This window comes from Pyxicephalus adspersus, chromosome 9, assembly GCF_032062135.1.
Source record: "Pyxicephalus adspersus chromosome 9, UCB_Pads_2.0, whole genome shotgun sequence".
NCBI lineage: Eukaryota > Metazoa > Chordata > Amphibia > Anura > Pyxicephalidae > Pyxicephalus > Pyxicephalus adspersus.
Genome location: NC_092866.1, coordinates 41,760,264 through 41,774,139, shown reverse-complemented (window position 1 = coordinate 41,774,139; position 13,876 = coordinate 41,760,264). Strand labels below are relative to the sequence as shown.

Genomic DNA, 13,876 nt, shown 5'->3' with positions numbered 1-13,876 from the left:
GTTTCTTGGCCAAGTGTACCATATAAATATAGAGAGTCCATGTTCTATACTTTTTCCTCATCATGTCGCACCTAAACTGTTTTGTACCGATGAAATAAGCTCTGCTTGCTCATTCTATAGATACTCTTTTGTTCTGTGAAAATTGTACTGTCAGTCAGAATGACTTATTGGAGGATGTAAACACAGAAAACATTTTCTTTATATAGGACATTTTCTCTGTAATTCTAGCTAAAACGGGATAAACTCAGTGGTATCAGTAATTCCTTTTTGACAATGGGGTGATGGACAAGTATCTTAAGCCTATTCCAGATTCTGCTCCAAAAGGTAAATATAATAAACTCAGTGGTACACAATGGTAGAATCTATGGTTGAAACATATTGGACCCGATTTATCAAAGCTCTCCAAGACTGGAGAACATAGGCTATCATGGGAGAACCTGGGTGATCCAGCATACATTTAATGGATTTCTTTAAACATTTTTTTGCTGTTAGTTGGCAAACAGTTTCAATCAGGGATTAGTTCCATTCCAAGTTTGCTGGATCACCCAGGTTCACCCATGATAGCCCCTCTTGTACAAGTTCAACTAGGTCATAGGGCTTGGCATTTATATCTATCCCACAGCTCCTTTACTATGGAGTTCACCTGTAAAGAGATATCAAATAATACAATACTTGAAAATGACAATTATAATGTTTTAATGTTCTTAGAAGAGTTATAGTAGCTGAAATGAAATGCAAAAAAATCCAGAAGTGAGTTTCTGGATCAGACTTGAAGATAGATAAATTGGAAAATCATAAATAGAAACAAAAAGGCTTTTCATTTTTTTTATCCATTCAGTACAATGTAAGAGGTACACACAAATAGTCTGCCCACTCTGTTTATCTGCTAGAGTGGGAACTCTGCACCTGTTCAGTATAGCCAGATTTCTGAAAGCCTTACTGCACAGGTGTGAAACGGGAATTCAAGAATTCAGTACCTTGTACATTGTTGGTAATTTAAAAAAATATTGAATATGCTCTCAATTCAAAAATACAAAAGACAAGAGAAATATGTAAAAAAGGATTTCATTTTATTTTAATATACACTTGTGCAATGAAGAATGTGCAATTTCTATGTACACAAAGGTGTAACAGTACTAAAAAGCTTTACATAAATACAATTAAATATCTATATAACAGTTCTCTATATTTCTTTCTGGCTCTTAAATAATCCACAGAATGTCCATGAAAAACACTGGACTTAAAGTGGAACTTTACATATTGAAAACCGTTATTCAATGTACATACCTTGCCCAGCAAATTCTGCGCTCTCCTGGCTTCCATCTTCATTTTAGGGTTTTCCCCTATGTCCTACACCACCATCTTCTTTATTCTGGGTTCCTGATGATGTAATTCAATCTTGCACTATGCAGGTATAAGCTCGGCTAACATGTCTTCCTTCAAATGTAAATAAACAATGCATGAGATTGTGAAATTCTTTATTCGCAATTGAGGAAGGCCCCTGGAAATGCATTTCCCAATCATTGGCATACACAGAAGCAGCCTGCAGCCTCCTGGGGAATGTGACGTTAGTATCCCAGGAGGCTGCGGGTTTGACAGATTTTTGGTGGCAGCTGATGTACAACCACTACATCTATCAGATCACACTGTGTATGCAGCCATCTTAACAGCTCCTAACATTTTATTGACCATATGTTTTTCAATCCAATGATATATACTCATGTAAAAGAAAAAAAGTACAGTGGTCCTTGTAGAAAAAGTCATTTTATTAGATAACACTACAAAAAATGTATATTTTACTCATTATTTTTTTACATAATGTACAGAATATTTACAGTTTTTTATAACACAGGACCGTACATTAATTCCAGTTGCAAAAAAAGTACCGGAATAAAAATAATAAAACTGGAGCATGTTTATTGATAGTATAGACAATAATTTACACATTTTGTCCTTTTTTCTGCCTTACACAATTGGTCTAACCAACTTCCAGAACTATTAGTCTGCGTCTCAGATTTCTATCACACGTTTTGGGCTACATGAAATATGTAGTCATAAAAAATGAATAAAGTGGTAATCTCATAGTGAATCAGTCTCATTGCTGTTTGGCATTGATGAAATTTCCCTGCAGGGTAAAAAGCACTTTGTATACATCTGTATAATAATATATATAATTTGTATACACATATACTATATATACCATAGGTTTTATATACTAACACATGGTCCAGACCTAACATAGGTACATCAGTATGCACTTACTCTCTGCTCAGAGGTACAAAGAGAGCTCCATAATCAGAAGGTTAACTGGTCACGTGAATTTCCATTCACTCTTATTGTGCTTTGCCAAAGGCAAGGCAACACGGCACATTTGTAACCCACATCACTGTGCTTTACAAAATCTTACCAGTTGTTATGGCTGCAGAGTGAATTTGTGTGGTGGAAATTCCTGAAGGACCATTTAAAATAAAATAATTTTTCTTTCAAAGACAATCTTTCCCTAATTCGTATGAAAGGCTATGGACTCCTTCGCTAGCCCCACATAACAACACTGGGCCAATCACGAGGTACCTAACACTACGTACCTGGAAGTAGTAGATATTCTTGATTACTCCTGCCAGGTAAAAAGGGTGATGTTGGTAAGTTTCAAAAATTGAGAGTTTACCTTGCATGGCCTAAAAGAAAGGTTCACTTAAAACTAACGGAGCAGCTTTGTTCCGTACAAAGCAAGAAGCTTGCCTTTCAAACAGTCCTTAGTGTCTTTACAGTCTTTAGTCGGCTGCATCCTCATGACTGGCTCATGGCAATAGCCGAGTCTTCACTGCTGTTGCCTTGGTCCAGACCTACTCTTTGGATGGATTGTCTGTACTTTTCTTTTCCTAAAGCAATCACATCTTCTATTTCATCTGCAATGTCATTTCGCTTGCTGTCCCGCATGGCCTGCACTAGCTTCTCAATGCAGTCTGGCTCTGTAGAATTCCTCTGTGCCCACGTGAAGAGCATATCTAACACCAGCTGATCAAAATCATTGCTAAAGAAGAAGAAAACATCATATGAGCACCTAAATATCTGTGGTACATTAGACAGCTTTGAAGAGCTCAACTTACCTGTTTTGCTTAATACGTTGTAATTCTACATGGGGCAGGCCAAGGTTAATGCCAATGTTCATCCACTCTGAACCAATCTGTGTGGCAATACTAAGAAGGTTGGTTTCTGTGAGGTAACCGGCCTCGGCATTGCCCAAATTTAAGGGTCGCAGGGAGTAGTTGATTCTTTGCCTTTCATTCTCTTGGTTAAGACTTTTTATTTTCTGTACATTAATAAGAGGAAAACAGAAAATATTAAAAAACAAAAAGAATATTACAATTTATTTAAAAAGTGCATCCAGTCTCAAAGTTGTTTATCTGTAGTGTAAGATCTAACTGCTAGTAAAAAGTAGTTTTGACCAAGATTTAGTGTCATATTTACTATGAAAGCTCACTGTTCTCCTTGCTGAGCAAAATCCTGCCTCTACCAAAATGCCCAACTCCAACCGAGACACGATGCAGAACAAAGCATGGTAAACTAGTAGCAAGGTAGAATTAACTACTGGCAGGTCAATGGCAATACTGGTGCATAGACTTTTAACCCTTTTTCTGTCTTTTTTGGGCACAGCTTTTAGAGTTCAGTTGCCCTGCAAACAAAACTTTCCCCTACCGGTAATCTGATAGGCAATGTGGCCATCCATTCAGAATTTGCACCTTTCCTGTGCTTAGTGGCTTCCTCTGGTACAACTCCTGGAACTGATCCACGGTAAAAAGATACCTGCAGGAAATAATCCAAGACATAAGTGATTTCTTATACTGGTATAACCTATAGACATTACACTGAGTTACAAAAATATAAGTGAATGAATAGCAGAAAAGGCTACTTTTTTCAAAATGCATCAATAAGCCACTCACCTGTCCTTTAACATCTTCTTCCTTGCTATCAGTAGATGAAGTCACATAAACCTCCTTCATGTTTTTCATTTTTGCATAAAACACAAAAGATATTTTTCCATCCATACAATCTGGACGCTCTGAGCCAAAAAAAAGAAATTTGAAATTTATCTATGCAGGTCCAATAACAAAATCAATCAATAACAGGTGACAAAGAAATAATGTAAGAAGAAAGAAAGAAAAATACACATCAGAAAAAAAAATTCTATGGATGCAAATGTTCAAACAGCTGTTATTCCATATATAGAATTTCACACGAGGAAGACTTGTATTTACCTATACATAGTGTTTCTAGAACAGATGTCTGCTCCTTCCTGCCCTTTGAATTTATATGCCTAGAATTTTTGGTCTGTAGTTCAAATGAAAATGTAAAGGTATGATTTACCTTTTTCTGTAAGCACAGAGATTTTTTTGGGGGGGTTTATATATAGAACTGTATATTTCTCTGCCATTGCAACTAAAACAGGTTAAACTCAGTGGTTTCAGCAATTATTTTTTTACATGGGATGATGAACAGATGTCTTGCCTTTACCAAATTCTGCTCTGAAAGGTAATGAAATTATGAATAGAGTGCACAATGGTAGAATATGTGATTGCACAATGGTAGAATCTATGATTGGAACACATTGTACCAGAATGCAGCTTCAGCCCCTGTTCAAATGTGGCAAAGAACTGTTCCCCTTCTACAAGTTCTACTAGGTCAGAGGGCTCTGGGCCTTTATATCTATCCCGCAGCTTCTTCACTGTGGAGTCCACCTGGAAAGAGATGTAAAATATTAAAATACTAATTCCAGTAAGTAAAGATGAAGTTGTCAATTATAATGTTTAAATTAAAGAATTATCTTTGAATAGTTCTATATAATGGAACACAGTGACAAAAAGTTCACATGTGTCACTTGGCAGAGTGCTAAATGAACGCTATGTGGGACCTGGATATCCCAGATACTACATCTAAGGTAAAACCATTATTGTTGTATCTGCAGGGAACCTGTAGGTTTCTCTGCTTGTTATTCAACATTTCTATTCTGGTGCTGGTTTTACTGGCAATCTGCTAGTACCCCAGAGTGGGGTAGATTACCATTTGTAGGACCACGTTTTCCAAAAGCCCAGAAGCATATTTAGCACACCCTGTGCTAAGCAGCAGATGTGGCTGTAGGTTTGACTGGCTGTGGGTAAGTCTGTTTGCTACAAAAAAAAAAAACATTCTTTTTAGACTTTTACCTGTTGCTGAAACCAACCCCTGCGAAGGAAGACTGCTTTTCTGTTACTGTTTTCACCAACGAAGACAGGCAAAAGTCCTAAAGCGAACTTTTTGCATGTAGTTGCCTCACTGTCATCCTGCTATTTGATGCTAACCCCTGACAAATATATATATGTAAACTTCCAATGACTAAGTTAGAACATACAAAAGTCTTTTTTTTTACTTGGCTCCAAAACAAAATTGGCTCAAAGGAGTGTGGGGATGGCAAAAGTATGCAGTGGAGGGAAAAGGCTATACAGTGAACCTGTTACTTTTGCTTTGACAATGTACAGGTCCACTTTAAACTTACACTTTATAATGGAAACACATGCAAAAGTATCTATTTACAGCACAATCAGAAACAAAAAAATTTATAAAATTAGTACAATGAAAACAAATATTTCATTCCGGTAATGTTGGCATTTTAGGTAAAAAAAACACACACAAAACATAACGAAGTTGGCAGTTTGGTTACATTGTATTTACTAATAAACATCCACGTTCTGCACACATGCTATCACTTTCCTAAATTCACAACATGCAACTGGTTAGAAAAAAAATTTGCTACACTTTACTGATCCCATAGGATAAACTATATTGTAAAATAAACAAAAAAATATTTTGTTTTGTGTCCCATCTCCAAGATGATGAGAAATTGAAAATTTTATAGTTATAGTCATTAGAACAAGCGGTGAGGGTCTGTCTACTAATGGGGATACCTATTCTAATGACAAATGTCCAAGAGAGGTAACCCCTCATTTTGTAGCGATTTCCTATCCTACTCTAACACAATACACACAGCAAAAATGGAAATGATAGGTTCCAACTCTTACATATTCTACCAAAGAAATATTTGGTTACACGTATACATAAATCCAATATGGTTTTGATTAAACCTGACAAATTGAGATTTTGTTAATAATTATGGCTTCTGTAAATTATAAACAGTATTTGTGGCATTATCCTAGAACTCTAAAAATAAGACTAAAAATATTATTGATCATCCTTACTAACACCAAAACATTGAAGCCTTAAAATAAACATATTTTCCACACTTTGTGAAGCATCTGGTTTGCTCTAGTGCCCCCCTCCCCAGCATCACTTATTCATATTTCATTAAAGCCCCCAGTGCTTTTTTTCAGCCTTTTAAGTCCTGTGTAAACTAGACAAAGTTGTTCTTTTTGGAGCTTGATAAGGGCTCTCCCTGTCCTTGTACAACACAGCTGGAATGTCAAATACTTCTTCATACTCAGAGGTACAGGATGTTTTCTTAATTTCCAGTGACTTAATTTATAACCAACATTATCAGCCGTACCTAAAGAGCTACAGAACTCCACCTATTCCACCATCCCTTTTTTCCCTTAATAAATGTACTCATTGATTTGTTTCCTAGCAAAACAATGCTGATGAAAAGACATCAGCATTGATTTGTGTGTTATGAAAGTGTTTGTGGGAGATGTAGCTTCATGATCAATAATGCAACAGATTGGGGCTCCTTAAACTGTGACACATCCTTCTATGCAGATACTGTAGGGCCGTCTACACACATGAGGAATAAACATACATGTATGCAATGTAACAGGCCTAAGAATGAATCACTTGTGATTTATAGCTATAGTTCTGGTAATATACGTATGGATTGAATAAGGAATTCCTCTTTGACAGGCATTACAAATAAAACATCTGGCTGCACTGTAATTTATGACCAGAGTTTGGCTTTAATTTACTTACAAATGATTGGGTATTTGCTGCAAATAGCTTTACAACATTAGGTATGCTAAGTAAACATCTATTTTGCTTGCAACTGAACATGCTGTGCTCCTCTAATTAATAAATCCAACTGTGTTAGTTAGGACAAGGGCACCACAAATGCATACAGAAAAACATGCAAAGAATTTTGATGCTTGTACCTAGCTTCATCTAGCTGTGGATTTTCACTTGGTTAGCTCTGAAATTCTAAAACATACAAATGTCTTTTCTGAAATTCAGTTAAGAGCATAATTTATGTATATGTATATTCTACCTGAATATAAGGCTGCTTACATATTTCAGTGAACATGAATGAGGCAGCTAACAATTTTACAGATCTATTTACAATTAAGGCGCAACTATCATCACAATTTGTACCTAATGTAAAAGAGTATGTAACCCTTTTATATAAAGCAAAAATGTGTTTGTTTGTTTTTTTTTTTTGTCTGGACTGGGCATCTAGACTAGAGCCTCCTAGGATTCCTATGTCACATATCCCAGGAGGCTTCAGGTTGCTTACTCTGCACATGCCCAAACTCGAGCATGCACAAAAGGGCTCCTTTTTGCATTGTGGTGTGTCTTTAATTTACCCTTATTGTATAGTTGGTGGGATTTGTGTGGTGTCATAAATATGTGTAAATCACAAGGTGAATAGTAGAAAATTACACAGTTTTGTAGCAACTAAAACACAAGTGTGTGTTAGTGTTATACATAATTAGTTGGGCTGGCATCTAAATATATTCTTTGCAGAAACTGTTTTTTTTTTCTGTTAAGTAATGTGTCATTTTAATTCAGGTTTGAACATTTTCATCTGCTGTACTGCAATCAATTACTGATCACCATTTCATAAATGCGACAGACCTGGGCACAAGTTTACTTTAACTGCAATCTTCAGTGACAATAGTAACCAATAATACCAGGTAGCAACACATACATTATGAAAGAAACATTACCTTATGCTTGGGGACACACTGCAGCAACACTTGTTCTGGGTCTCGCTTCCTCTGCAGAGCAACAAAGTTTACCTGGTACATACGTAAGCGCTTATATACAGTCTTGGCCAACTCTCCCACATAGGATTTTGTGGTGTACCACAGCCAATACCTTAAAAACAAACACAAAGAGTAAAAATCAAACATTTATAAGAATTACCTGAATATATTTGGTGAAGCGGTGTGGTGCTCCAACAAAAACATAGTTTTGGTTCCTAAATGGAAAATTAAAGGTTTGAACCTGACACGTTTTTATTGCAGTTATTTGTTAATCATTTTGGTATCATGTCACTGTTGTTCAGCATCACACATTTGTTATTGATGTGAGGAGGTTGTGCACAATAGTATATGGGAGATTTTCCCCTCTGTGTGTACTAAAAGGATTCACTGTCACTTGCTATATTCATAACACCTGACACTGAAGAAGTAAATGCAGCAAAGTCATGTAAGCAATCAACAACACCTAATGGCGTCCTAACCCTTCGCTATGTTATTAAAAAGTTGTTTTTCTTGCATTGGAAAGCTAAAGGCATGACAGGATGTGAGATAAAACACTTACTATAGATGTTAACCTTTCCTTTACCCTAAGGCATACCATTTCAGCACAAATAAAACATATTTAAAGGTATGCTGTCCTCCATCACTTATTCTTTATAAACTAATGTGAGTATCTCTGAATGTCCCTAGTTTTGCCTGAATAACAAAATTCTGTCTGAACAGAATTACAAATCCATCAGCAGGTAACAGTTCACATGTATTTTCACTACACGATTTAGTGTTTTACTAAATATTATTTTTAACTTTTAATCTGGAGTTCTTTTGTCTGTGACGCAAATACCTTTACTATTCTGTATAAAGAAACCATTTGCTATGATTTTCTTGATATATAAATTTTAAGTCTTTCGTCTATCCTAAGTAATTTACTTCTTTTTAATTTGGTCTTATCCTTGGTTGGGAGGTTACAGGGATTAAATAATCAATTTCTTCTATGATTTCATGCACTTGCTCCCTCCACTACACTTTGAATCATGAATATTGAAATTGTTAGTACATTGCTTTAGTAGGCTAACTTAACTCACTTAACTATCACCCATAAACTCAAAGCTATATGCTGGATTTTTTGGATACCCTTTTCTCTTAATGCCCCACATAAATTATCTATAAACTTTGGAATGTTTGGCACAACACTCAGACGAAGGGGTCAGTATTTTTTTCATCCTTTGCCTTTAGGATTTTTGTTTTTATTATATTCTGTATATAAAACATTGATAACCTGTAAAATACAAAATGACAAAATGATGGACTTTGATGGCAAGGGATCGCCAACCTAATAAGTGTCCAAGATTTTTTTTATTGATTTTGTCTTTACAATTTTTGTTTGCACTTATTTACCTCAATAAAAGTGCTCAATTTAAAAAAAGAAAAATACACACTAAGGAAAAACATGAGATGAGTGGGGAATAGATGAGTGGGGAATACAAGGTTTATGTAATATACTCACCAGGAGAAATGATCCACCTGGAAGTGGGCATAAATATGGGTAATCTGCAACACAACCTGACTGGTAATATCTGTCCAGGTCTGTGCCTGCGGATCTCCATGTAAGAGGAATAAGCAGGATCGATCTAAAGTATCACCTGCAAACAGTACCAACAGTATTAGAAAGAGCAAAATTCAAAGATTCCTAAAATTGGCTGAGATTTACTTGGAATCACTCTTTAAAGGGATTTTTCCAATGCTAAACCCGCACTGTTTAATTTATTCAGCAGTTGTGCACAATTTACAATTGACACTCAGAATACATAGCACATGTACAGTATTTATTACATCAAGTGTGCAGTATTATAGTATAACTACCGTAAAGCCAGAATTCTTCTTTTTTTTTAGTTTTGCATGGGGATGATCATTATATAAAGTTTTTTTTCTTTGTAAATCCCTTCCACTGAATTAAATATATCTAATATACAGTTTACCATCTTACCTGTTACTCCTGGTGGCAGTGGAAGCTGAATTTTAACAGGGTGTAAAAAGTTGTCTGTTGAACTCTGTGAAAGACATAGGAGTGGGCTAGTGGAAGATGAACTGTCTCCAGTGATCTCCTGCAGTAATTTTCTGCTGACTGGTAAAACCTGCAAGACTATAGTCAGGTTAGCTTTACTGTCTTTATGGTCATATTTACAAAAAGTCAACAAAAGTCAGATTACCAGATAGCTATTGTATTAAAAAAATATATATATCAAGGGCTGGTTTTATCTATCTGACCTGCATGCGAATCATTCGGGTCATCTGAGTTGCTCCAGCTGGAAATTCAATCTTAACATTCTGGTCCACGGTAGAAAAGAGAAGCTGTCCTTCCTTAGGCACCTCACATCTATCTTCCACTAAACGTGAGATCACAAGGAACCATGAGAAGTGAGGGGTCCTGCAGATGGCTACCATCTGATTAAAGAAAATTAACAATTCAAAAATGTGAAAGAAAATAGAATTAAAGAAAAAAATTGGACAGCTATTCAAGCACAACATCAGTAAAACACAATACATATTTTGTTTTTTTACAAGACAAGTGATGTCTTCTTTGCTCCTAAAACACCATCACAAGGCCCCAACTCAGGAGGGTAGAAACACATTCTAGTCTAAATGCCAAAGTAGGGTAGGGCTATTCGCAATGACAATACAGGTTGACATTCAAAAATCCAGCAACCTCCGAACCTGAGGAGTGCCGGATTTTCGAAAAATCCAGATTTTTTACGGTTATGTATGCTTTATATATTTACCAGAAAATGACTACCTGTACAGCACTTTAAACAGATGCTGAATCCATAATGGGGCTATACAGCAGCAAATAAATGAGAAGGAATGAGCAGGAAAGCACGTGCAAGCAAGACCCAACAGCTGATTGTGGAGTACAGCGCCATCAAAACATAAACCGTGCCTCCAGAAAACAGTGTAAATTTGAAAATGCGCTCCAAAATCCATGCCGGAAATCTGAAAGAACCGGATTATCCACGGCCGGACTTTTGAATGTCAACCTGTACTTCCAGTCACTGACAACACTGATAACCTTATCCAATATGTTTATCAATGCAACCTTTTAGTCCAAGAGGACAGGAGGGTGTCAAAATTGCAGTGAATTTAGTGCCGGCAAAGTAGTTGAATCATCTTCCCATGGGCCATCCTGCCAGAACTACCAGGTATATATTTAAGTACTTAAATAGATTTATTACTTTAAAGAAGCAATTTGAATTGTTGGCAAGGAAGTGTTACCATGATGCATTTTGCATTTCAGGTGCAGTTATACTTTTTTCAGAACATCAGCAGAGTCTTGAAGTCACCTCAACCACATGCCCTTCCAGCCAGTTTCTCCACTAAGGCCAGAATACATGACCAATAGGAGAAACATTAAGCCATCTGGTTCGAATGGAATCAATATCAAACTGCACTCACTTAGGCAATGAACATACTTTATGGTAGGCCCTGTTGGCACTAGGCAAGCATAGAAACCAACCCTCCATTCACATTGTTGTTGAGTTCCTTTCCTCTTGGTATATCCTCTTTGTAACCTTTCCTTTCAGATTTTCTCCAGGACTGAAATACAGCTTGAGTCTCTCTTCTATTTAATATCGTCTATAGGACTTGGGGGGGATGTACAACAAAATGAAAGCATGGGGTACTATGCACTGGCACAATAAATTATCACTGTTATATTAGTTAGCTAGAAATCATTCTTCAGAAACGTAGGTCCCTGACATAATGCTATCTATATTTGAACTTCGTCTGTACAAACTACTGATATATTGTTTATGTTGCTAAGACCAGTACATTTTTATTATTTGAACATCTCTGTATTCTTTCTATTTCTGTAAACTTTAAAAAAATCTTTAATAAAAATTGACATTAAAAAAAGAACAGAATATTGTTTTGCAGCATGAAACCTTCCACACTTCAAATTTTATCCGGGACTAAACTGTTGTAACATGACAATCAGTAGCACAATGTTTACTAACTGTCCAAACTTGAATCTTCATATATCCAAGGAAAATTTTTTTGAAAGCACAAGAATTGATTAACAAAACATTAGTTAGCTGTCATTAAATCATTGAATAGTTCTCAGGTCACAAATCTCAAAACTGTTGTCTCACCTCACGCACTGACTTATCCTTTGTTGTAGTGCTCAGGTCAGTCCATGTTCCTGATAAGTCATTGAATGTCCTAATAACCACCTCTCGTTTTCGCTTATGCTTTAGGTAAGTGAAGGGGATTGTGATTTCCACATCCTGTTGAGCAATAAAATACCAGATGAATGAATACCTTCAACATAGCAAATCATTTAAAGGAAAACACTTTTAAACACAACATGGACTATTCTTTAATGCCATGTCTTCAACTAAAAAATATACTTTTTGGTAATTTTAGAAATGTATTTGATTAGTTTTTTCCCATACAAGCACCCCATTGACACTAAAAAGCACAGATGACTCACCTGATGGAATTGAATACCATGAGGCTGAAGCTCCAAGGTACTACTGAGAAGTACATCATGATGTCCAAGTCTCACATGCTGTGAATCTGGTTGAAATATCTGAAAACCGACCTTTGTAGGATAAGACACAGCTCCACAAGGAAAACAAAGCTGAGAACCACCAGGTAGAAATACCCAGCATCCTTCTGGTGTGACCAAAAAACTGGAAACAAAATAAATCATTAGTGTGAAATGCCATGGAAACAGCTAAATACAGAATTATACAACAATACATACAAATCTGCTGTTCACCTGCCAAAGAACAGAGATGACAATGTTGATTTATTGTCCAATGGCATTTGGTTTAAACAGAGAGGTGAGTAAGGAATTTGTATTGACATAGGAAAATGAGTGCGCGATGTGAGTGAGCAAGTTTTATTGACTAACTACATTGTATATTGTCAGAAATAAGCAAAGCGTACCTTTTTTCATTGGATTTCACAAAGATCTTTTTCAGCTCAGTGCTATTATTCTCATCTGCAAAGAAGAAATAGTGTTAATGCTACTTATACAGAAATGGGATCCAAAATTAAGTCAGAAAAAATCTCTTTAAAGTTCTTTCCCAAACATATATCACCAGAACAAGTATCTGCACTGATAGATTTCCCCTCTATTCCTAATATGTTGAGTTGTCTCTTACTTCCAGTCACTGTGACAATGATCACCGGGGAAAAAAAGGAGGACAAAGATATCACCCAATAAACAAACTGATAAATATATATTAAATAAAGGTAGGGAGAACCTGAGAATAGATGGAAAGGATTACATCTCTGAAATAGCCTCAGAAATTAAAATTTCCCTGGAACAGCTATGTGAAAAGCTAATAAAGTCTAGGATGCCTTGAACAGCCTACTATTCCCACGATATTGTCTAGGTCATGTGAACTTATGAAGATGATACTTCTAAACATAATTATTTACCTTCAGCTGGAGAGGAGGGCTCAGGCTCCCCTATTGGGTTACCCTGCAACCGTACAAAGGAGCACAATGTGATTTCAATGGGTACAGAGCGCAGTTTGTTGTTCTGTAGATGCAAATCAGTGAGATGAGGCAGACTGGCCAGACCAGCTGGTACACTGACAAGCTCATTATCGGAAAGATGTAGCTGCTCTAAGGACACCAGATTACCTACAAAGGAAAAAACAGACTTTTCTTTAATTGTACTTTTTTCCCTAATGGAGTAGCTGCTGATTATTGTTTCAAGCACTATAATTAGCTATCACCAATCAAGTGATCAGTTAGGTTATCAAATACCGTATTTTTCGGACCATTAGACGCTCCGGACTATAAGACGCACCAGGTTTTCCGCACGGGAAAACAAGAAAAAAAAAATTCATTTGATTTCCCCTGAGATCCAGCGTGCGGCACTTGTGCCCGCCCATGAAGGCGGCGCCGAT

The 13,876-nt window shown here is 36.4% G+C and overlaps 1 protein-coding gene across 1 annotated transcript in view; it reads right to left on the bottom strand.

Annotated features, from left to right (window-relative positions):
• Positions 1-1,745: 1,745 nt before the first annotated feature.
• PIDD1 (p53-induced death domain protein 1) overlaps positions 1,746-13,876 on the bottom strand; it is an 18,238-nt gene continuing 6,107 nt past the window's right edge. Inside the window, exons 4-16 of the mRNA XM_072421699.1 lie at positions 13,401-13,607; positions 12,903-12,957; positions 12,442-12,643; positions 12,101-12,235; positions 10,224-10,400; positions 9,943-10,090; positions 9,463-9,598; positions 7,923-8,073; positions 4,613-4,736; positions 3,942-4,060; positions 3,697-3,804; positions 3,108-3,310; positions 1,746-3,031 (exon numbers count right to left, since the gene is read on the bottom strand). Coding sequence (XP_072277800.1) covers positions 2,788-3,031; positions 3,108-3,310; positions 3,697-3,804; positions 3,942-4,060; positions 4,613-4,736; positions 7,923-8,073; positions 9,463-9,598; positions 9,943-10,090; positions 10,224-10,400; positions 12,101-12,235; positions 12,442-12,643; positions 12,903-12,957; positions 13,401-13,607 — 2,009 coding nt within the window. The 3' untranslated portion in view covers positions 1,746-2,787. The remainder of the gene's footprint in view (positions 3,032-3,107; positions 3,311-3,696; positions 3,805-3,941; positions 4,061-4,612; positions 4,737-7,922; positions 8,074-9,462; positions 9,599-9,942; positions 10,091-10,223; positions 10,401-12,100; positions 12,236-12,441; positions 12,644-12,902; positions 12,958-13,400; positions 13,608-13,876) is intronic.